The following is a 9092-nucleotide window of genomic DNA, read 5'->3' as shown; positions in this document are numbered from 1 at the left end:
ATCCATTTGACTAGTAATCTCTCAGCCAAAATTTTTTGCATCATGCATCTACATTAGCAAGATATAGCCTCTAGCTCAATCTTAAGGGTGATGGAACTTTTTACTTGTGCATCGGGGAAATCCTTGCATTGGTTTTCAAAGTCATTTGTTGATGCACTTCCTTCACCACACATTGATGATGGCTTCACTTTCCCAATTCTTGGCTGCATCACACACTGTGATAGCTCTATAGTGTGTTCATTACCACTTGAGCTTCTTCTAATCATACAAATGCTTAAGCTTGATATCCTTATTGTGTGCTTGAGCTTATACTAATCATTCAAATGCTTCAGTACTAATTTAACAATGTTGCAAGCAAGGGTGTTAGGCTCATCATATTATATATCTTTCTTCATTATCCTTGGTTTTTCTTATACTAGCTATAGTTGGGATGTGATTGCAACTCTTTAGATACAATTGTTTCCTTTGTAGCTTTAACCTTCTTCATAATATGTTGTACTTGACTTCCCCAAGCTACTTCATATGCTTGTTACCCTTGGGTGCTTTTATAGTTGTTACCTCTAAAGCTTTATTGCCTTGTGTCTTCTGAGTTTCCTAGGCTTGCCCCTCTAGTTTATTTGCTGGTTGTTGTGTTCCTTAGACTCCTTATGTTTTATTTCCACTCGGTCCTTGGCTTCTTTTCTCTCTCTCTCTCTTAGCTATGATTTATTCTTGATTTTATTTCTATTTAAATTTCATCCTTTGTTCCTTGCCTAACTGCCTCTAATTCATCATTCTTCCTTCTTTTTCTCTACCTCCTTTACTCACTTATTTAGCTTCTAGTTCTTGACTTTATTTAACATCCTTCTTAGCCCTTGTTTTTGTTTTTCTTTGACTCTTCTATTATGGTTCTCAACTTGCCATGTCTCATTTTAACCTCCTTCTTGGCCCTTGTTTTTTTTTTTTGGGTTCCTTGACTGTCACTTTTGTAATAGTTTTTTAGCTTACTCTTGGCTTCCTTCTAAGCTTCCTCCTCTTCGCGAATTCTTTCTTCCTCTTGCCATTTGAGAAGTTCTTTTGTTGCTTTACACCTTTCCTTGTTTGCACCTTTCTCTTTCTTACCCTCTTCTCTGCCACTGTTGTCTTTATCCATTGATTCTCAACCTTTCCTTTTTTCTTCTCGCTATTATCTTTTGACAAGCCACCACAATCACATTGATTTCCACCATGCTATTAAATATGATGGTCTAATATTGTCCATGTGTGCTTTTTATTCATACATATGTGCTATAGTTGTCTAGCTCTCTTAATACCGAACTACTTATTGGTGTGACTATCCCTTTTGGCCCATATAACATCTATTCATACTCGTGGGAGGGATGTAACACCGTGTAATGCTACACAAGATTGATCTAAAACTTACAATACCCATTTAGCTTAGATTTGACCAAATTTAGAAACATTATCTTGATTGCTTTACTTATAACATTCTTAAAACAAAGTGCATCCCATCACTATCAAAGTGTGCAATATTGTGCAATGCATAGTTCTCATTTATGGTTATTTAGAATATAATTATCAATGTATCCATAAAATTATCCACATGTTTATTCTCCTAGATCCTAAACCTTAATGCATATTTATCAACCATTTTGTTGACCTTCTTTAAGTAGCATACCTTGAAACCTAATTTAGAGATAATATTACTTTTTTTTAAACGTTTAAAATTTTTGCAATGGTTCTAGGGTGCTACTACTATTAAGTTTTAGAAAATGCGGAGAGAACATGTGGAAAAGCAATAATGGTAAAAATGTGGTGGGGAGGTGGAAATTATTCAAGAAGGTGAAGAAGAAGAAAGAATGGGAAGATAGTGAGGGAGAAGTAGGGGTGGTAGAAGGAGTAAAGAGAGAATAAGAAGATGAAAAAAGTGAAAGAGGGGAGGAAGAACATTAATGGTGAAGAAGAAAGTGAAGGGGAAGGAGGACGATGGTTAGAATAGTGGATGTCGGAGGTGGCGAGGAAGGTGAAGGTGAGGAAAAGTAAGAGAGGAAAATAAGTAATTGGAAGAAGGAGGGAGGAGAGGGGAAGTAAGAGAAGTAAGACAGACGTGGATGCATTTTTAGGCAAAGATGTAGGAGGGGGATAGAGGTGGGGAAGGAATAGTTGGAGGAGGGGGGAGGAAAAATGATGTGAGAGAAAAGAGGCTAAGAAAAAAAGTGAGAAAGAGAAAGATAGAGAAGAGAATATTAATAATAGAAGATATATATTCATTTTTTCAAAGGAAAATCCAAAATTCAAAAGTAAGGGGGAAATAACCCACGTATATGCATCTTTCTGAAAGGTTACTATCATCTTTTTAAAAAGGTTAGATTTCCTCATGTTGAGGCCCATTCACTTTTAAACAAGTTGCAACTTCCATGTTCACAAAAAGATACACTTTCGTCCTTATGGGACCTATCACATTTGAAAAAGTTGCATCCTAGTGGATGAAAGGTCAATTTCTTCTATTGCTATTTACCTGAGTTGACCCAAGGTTTCCCCATAAATACTTGAGGTAATAATTTTTTGATCCATTTATTAAAAATATCCTTTTTGGGGGGGGGGTTCCTTTCTTTCCATACCTTCCCTAATGAAGAGCATGAGCATGGCATGCACTATGTAATTCTCTAAGTTTTTAATGTGCATGTGATGACTTTCTATATATAGAACTTAAAAAATAGATATTTTATGTGCGCGAAAATGAAGTTTTAATTTCATTCTCTTACATGTGATTTATCTTAGGATGGATTATGATGAGTTTGTTCACCATGTACTCCTTTCACAATTTGAGTTAATGCAAGCCTTCATAAATTAGAGATCCCATCTTATTATATTTATATTTAGTTGTGTACTTAAAGCATTACATATCCTTTTGATATTAACCTTTATGAATGTGTTAGGTTGAGAGGGGTATTGTGCATCATTCGCACATGCATCCTAAAAAATAAGGACATGACATAAAACTATTTGCTCGAAAGAAAGAAAGGACATGGCATAGAATTGTTTTGCTATAACTATAAAGATAAGAAAGGCATGTAGGTGATATTCACATATTTGCACTTTCAGTAGTGTAATAGAATGAAGGCAAATCCAACTCTGATAAGTGAACCTAGAATAAGGAATACACAATTCTTCAATGGGATTAACAAAAGAAAAAATCAAGAGATGTGTATGGGATGTTGACTCTTTGTTTATTTTTCAACATGGTCCAATTCCAATCATAAAAATTCAATCCACAAGGGAGGATTTTCACCTTTAAATGTGGAAAAACTTGATGAGAACCAAAGCCTACAACCACTATCAAAATGTTTCATGCAATAGCATATGGAGTTGATTAAATAATTAAGACATTTTGGAAAAATTAATATTCTTAAGCAATAAACCATGAGATATGTGTTGCATTATGCATGTAGTCATACATAAGACACGACTTCAACTTTCATGCATGCTTGTGCATAGCATGATTTGTTCTTATATGTCATGCGTAGCTAGACGAGTTGATAACAACAAGAGAGGGTATAAGTGCACCTTGAGAAGGGGGAGTTGGTAGTTTGGGTCACACTGTATCAAGGTGGGAGGGGCAAAGCTCAGAAAGAGGAAAGAAAGGGTGAAAGTAAGAGCCCATAAGAATATGACGTGCAAGTAGACGATTGGCCCTATCAGTGAGATGGACACCATCCCAATTGATGTAAGTTGTTGGATCCACACATGATAAAGCAGTTAAGTATTGCCCATGCACATGGTTACTACTTCCACATTGGACACCATAGTCATAGTTGTGGTTTCCTCCCACTCCGCAACAAGCACGAGTTGTATACTTAAAACCTGCCACATAAGAAATTTTGAAGCTACATTAGATCTAAGATAGATTTTATTATATTTTGACACATATAAACTTAGGATAGATAAAAATGGGTTAGACTCTTATATGAAGATCTTTACAAGGGAATCAACCACAATTTATATGTCAACAAAATGATCATTGTCTTTTACAAGGTAACACATTAAGCTGACATATAATAAATCACTCATCATTTTATAAACACCAACTCAACAAACTAGAGTTAATTATGTGATGTGAAAATAAGTAATCACTATACGTGCACACATGTATGATGAAAATACACATATCAAACCACATGAGGACACCTTAATACTTAGGCAATGATTTTATTCCAAGAGGAGGAAAGATTACATGTACCACCCCTTGTAATATCCATAAATTGTAAGCTAGTACATGGGTAATCACATCAATCGACACCTACCTAGGCAATTACATATAACAAGTAGCACAATTTCAAAATCATTTACATGGTGGTTTTAGCTCTAGCGTAATCAACGTCTTAGGTCCACATGAAGAATACATATCCTTAAGAAAGATTCATCGTTAACAAGCAATTTTTTTAAAGGAAGTTATTTTGAGCACATTGACCATAGGTATTTCAACCTTATTACTTGCACATGTTGGGACCACCCATAGGTGAGGAGACTTGGACTCAGGTCCTCCCCCTAGGACTTCGATGTCCCAACCACTACACTATGCAATAGTCAACTCTTTAACAACCTCTTTTTATGACATATGCTCTTTCATATTAACCCACATCCTTCCCTAAAGAGATTTATGTTAGGAAGATTTTCTGTAGCTATGGGGGCTAATACGTTAGACTTGATGTTTGTATGGTGTTCAAGCAAATTTTCATTTTGATATAAACATATATAGATATCAGTACAACCACCACATGGCTCACTCATCTACCTCCCTTATTCACCTTCTAAGCTTGCCCTTCACATCAAAAAGAAAAATGCTAAAGCTAAAAGATGAGGATTTTTATAAATACATATTGAATAATGAAATTGCAAGAGTAAGACATTAGAAAGAAAAAAACATTAACAACGAAAGTATTTGAGGGCGCTTTTAAAAATAGTAAGAGAGAAACTTTGTCTAGGTTTGCCTATACCATCGAGTAAAATATAAAGGCTACCTTCAATTTGATCGTCCTTTGACAAGGTAGTAGTGTAAACTTTTTTCTTTTGATGGAGCTCATCCACATTTCTCACTAGCCTAAGTTAATCTTTCCCAATCCACAAAGAAAAATGTATATCATAGCTTTAGTATTTAGTTATTAATTAATAAATTTTGTAAAAAATTGAGCATCTAAGTTATCTTTAAGAAGAAAGAAGGCCACCTATTTCCCTTGACACACTTGGAAAAACACTTGGTTTAGGTTGTCAAGTCAACACTGAAGGCAAACTTGGAAAAGCAATTGCCTTGGGTTGTCAAGCCATACTGCTATAAGTAACTTACTCTATGTATTGATCTAAAATCAAGCTCCATTAACTCACCTCCTTTCCTTAAACTATAAGGTGAACATGGTTTTCTTAAAAGTTTCGTGTGTCTATAGCGCCTGATGTAGTGGGTAATCTTTCCAAGGCAATGTTTCATAATGTTGAGTAGCCCACCATCTCCCCTCCAAAAAAGAAAGAAAACAAAACCATGTGTAGAAGGAAAGAGTCATGGACTAATTAGCATTGCTTAGTGCTTGCAGTTGGGGCTACTTACAATAATATGAGGAAGCTGTGTTTAATACACAAATACAAAGATAAAAAGGAACAAAACAAGGAATGCATAGGGGACTAGGTTAAGCACTCTCTACTTAAACTCAACAAACTCGACAACAACATTAACCTATCGAAGCCGACTTCAGCATTAAAATGTCAAACTTAGTATGAGCTAATGAACCTCATAAACGATGGACATTAACATGTCAAACTTAATATGAGCTAACTAACTAACCTCATAAATGATGGCCATTAACATGTCAAACTTAGTATGAGCTAACTAACTAACCTCACAAATGACGGGAATTACCATGTCAAACTCAAATGTGACTAAGTTGATTCATGTGAATGATGAAGGAAAGAGAAAGGCAATGAAAAGGAAAAGGTGTGTATACACAGACACACACCCACACACACACACGTGTCTATATATATATATATATATATATATATATATATATATATATGCATATATATGTCTATATATAGATAAATATATGTATGTATATATGTATATATATGCATATTTATCTATGTACATGTATAAATGTACATAGATGTATGTATGTATGTATGTATGTATATGCATGCTTGTGGCTTACCATAACGATGTGCATTTTGGATCATGGTGTACTGGATGTCGTAAGTGTCCACATAAATGATGGTTGCACCGGGGAGCTGTTCTTGCAACAAGCCCAGTTGAGCTCTTAAGAGGTGATTGTAGAACAGCACCGCCTCATTGTAAGGCTTGGCGCACCCATGCTCATCCAGATCTCCTGCTGCTGTGTGTGGATACTTGGACAGTACAAACGGCAGGCAACCTTGCGGCCCCACATCTATCACCCAGAATGTCCTCGCTCCCGTTTCATGTAGTTCCTGCCGCATCATTCTTGGTTAATCACCCCTTAATTACTTCAAAACCCCCACACACAGATGTACAAACGCCCATCAGAAAACCCCTTAATTAGCCCTTAATTCGTTCAAAACCCCCAACGCCGCACACCCCTACACACACACACACACACACAAAAGATACTAGATCTTTTATTAGCCCATCAGAAAACCAATTAACCCCACCCACCCACACACACACACACACACACACATAATCTGCTATTAGTTGCAAAACCCTAATTAGGTTCCCCCCACACCAACCACCACCCCGCGCGCACACACACACACCAGATAATTAGCTCTTAATTAGGTGCTATTACTTGCAAAACCCTATTTGGGTTAAACCCCCCCACACACACCCCCAAAAATCACAGAACCCATCAGATCCTGGCCGCCCCATCTCCCCAAAATCACAGAACCCAACAGCGCACACACTAGATAATTAGCTCTAATGTTGCTATAACACACACACACACACACACACAGACAACGCCCATCACAAATCCCAACAACACACACAAAATTAGCTCAACAATTTAGCTCTTAAGTTGCTATTACTTGCAAAACCCTGATTAAGCGCCCACAAAAAGAACGAACACACACACACACACACACACACACACAAACACACACAGCGCATCAGAACACCCATCAACACACACAGCCCTCCCCTTTGATCCCAATACCTTCACAGCATTGCTTATGGAGTTCACTACTCCTGGTAGAAAGCTCTTGATCTGATCAGTATTCATCCTCATGTTCATGTACGCATGGCTAAAGTCACTTCCACCAATTTGTATTATGTGAAGCCCCTTGATAAATGCATCCACTTCCGGTAGATAACCCTGGGGACCTGCATGCAGTGACAGCAAACATTACCTTACATTAATTAAGTAAATCCAAGATCTGAAAACTTAATTGATTCATTTCGTACGCTTGAATTAAGTAAATCAAAGGTCTAAAAAAGTTGATTCATTTTGTACTTTTGAATTAAGTAAGTCTCAACTTTACCTTTCTAAAGCTTAAATTAAACTTTGCCTAAAACTTAAATTAAGTGTTTCTAAGCTTGAATTAATAAATTAGTCTGAACCTTACCTTTCTGCTCAAGTGCCAATGCCACCTGATCTTTGAAGACTTTGTACTGATTAACTTGAATTTGCAGGTTAAAAGGGCTAATAAAAGATCTAATATCTTTTGCAGTAGCTCCAGAAGAGGCAAAATTGGCACCATGAGTAAAATTAGAGTCTACTGACTGCAAGTAAGGGCTGAGGAAAGGCTTGCCAAGCCCTTGAGCTGATACACAAACAAACAAACACATTTAGAGCTCAGTTGTATGGATTAGTAGCCCCCCCATTGTGGGATTATAACCCAAATCTAGAAGTGATTAGTGTAAATGACATGAATTATTGTGCAATCATAACACAAAAGCTATGAGATATCAAGGTAAGCAGCACTATATATTGAAATTATACTAGTCTTAAAGCCCAGTTGTATGGTCTGGTAGCTCCCCTTTGTGCAATTATAACCCAAATCTAGGAGTGATTAGTGTAAATGACATAGATTATTGTGCAATTATAACAGAAAAAGCTATGGAAACTAAGGTAAGCAACAATGTATAATAAATCTAGAATTTGTGAAGGTACTTACAAAAGCTAAGGTAGATGTGGGAGCATAAACAAAGTGTAAAACAGTTAATTATGTAGCTTAAAATTGGAGAATTATAACCCAAATCTAGGAAAGATCAAGGATAGAGGGAGGGTGGAATTATGGGAAAAAGCTATGAAAAATCAAGGGAGAGGACCCAGATTAGAGAGTGTATTAAGGTAGGTTAAGTAAAAGAAAAAACAGTGGTGATTTTGTGAGGGTACTCACCCAGAAAATCTATGAGAAGGCGGCCATCACTGTATCTGCTAACAGGTCTGTGGAAGTAAGTTTCACCGTAGGGGAACTCTTCTGCAAGGGTCATGAAAGGGAAAGCAACATGGATACCACCTGTGTCTGAGGTGGAGTCTCCAAAATTGAAGATTGCAGGGAACTCACAGGTCGATATCACAGCAGGCAAGAAGAAGAAGAAGGAGAAGATTAAGAAATAATTAGATAGGATAAGATGATTAACATAAGGTGGTGGGCTGGTAGGTAGTGAGTTTGGCAGATTATTGGCCATGGTGGTGAGCTGCATGCAGCATGCAGAGGTCTGCTCTATGGCTTCTCTAATATGCTAGTGTGAAAGCTTCTACATTGCTTGCTTCAAGTGCAAGAAGCTCAAAGGCGAACTATGGCAGCCTATTATGGATTATATTGATCTGCGTGTGTAGTGAAGCCTAAGCAGCAAAAAAAAAAAAGAAGGGCTATGTTTCCCTCTTATTATTGAGCTTAGCCAGTGTAGAGGAATTTATTGGACTCACTGTTGGTTAACTTGCACCAGCTGGACGTAAAGGTGGCCCGTGATAGTAGGTCAGTGGAGAGAGAGAATGAGTGTGTGTGTGTGTGAGAGAGAGAGACAGAGAGAAAGACAGAGAGAGAGAGAGGGGGGTGGAGAGAGAGAGTGTGTGTGTGTGAGAGAGAGAGAGAGTGTGGGTGTGAGTGAGATATATATATACATACATAGATAGAGAAAGAGT

General features: G+C 37.1%; 1 protein-coding gene across 1 annotated transcript; it reads right to left on the bottom strand.

Annotated features, from left to right (window-relative positions):
- Positions 1–3368: 3368 nt before the first annotated feature.
- LOC147608968 (GDSL esterase/lipase At4g01130-like) lies at positions 3369–8850 on the bottom strand. The gene is made up of 5 exons (XM_086788549.1): positions 8344–8850; positions 7567–7764; positions 7158–7324; positions 6180–6453; positions 3369–3843 (listed from the first exon to the last, which is right to left on the bottom strand). Exons 1-5 carry the CDS (start codon positions 8648–8650, stop codon positions 3575–3577), a joined length of 1215 nt encoding a protein of 404 aa, XP_086644675.1. The 5' UTR covers positions 8651–8850; the 3' UTR covers positions 3369–3574.
- Positions 8851–9092: the final 242 nt, after the last annotated feature.

Source organism: Cibotium barometz, chromosome 52, assembly GCF_041138505.1.
Source record: "Cibotium barometz isolate CiBa-2024 chromosome 52, ASM4113850v1, whole genome shotgun sequence".
Taxonomy (NCBI): domain Eukaryota; kingdom Viridiplantae; phylum Streptophyta; class Polypodiopsida; order Cyatheales; family Cibotiaceae; genus Cibotium; species Cibotium barometz.
The sequence above is the reverse complement of the archived record's forward strand: the minus strand, read 5'-3'. Positions and strand labels throughout refer to the sequence as shown.

Excerpts from the sequence above, each read along its gene's own strand:
- LOC147608968 (XM_086788549.1), bottom strand. The coding sequence starts at position 8,650 with ATGCAGCTCACCACCATGGCCAATAATCTGCCAAACTCACTACCTACC. Across the intron at positions 7,765-8,343 it reads CCTTCTCATAGATTTTCTGG|CTCAAGGGCTTGGCAAGCCT; the intron begins GTGAGTACCCTC and ends TTTGTGTATCAG. Across the intron at positions 6,454-7,157 it reads CCATAAGCAATGCTGTGAAG|GAACTACATGAAACGGGAGC; the intron begins GTATTGGGATCA and ends ATGATGCGGCAG.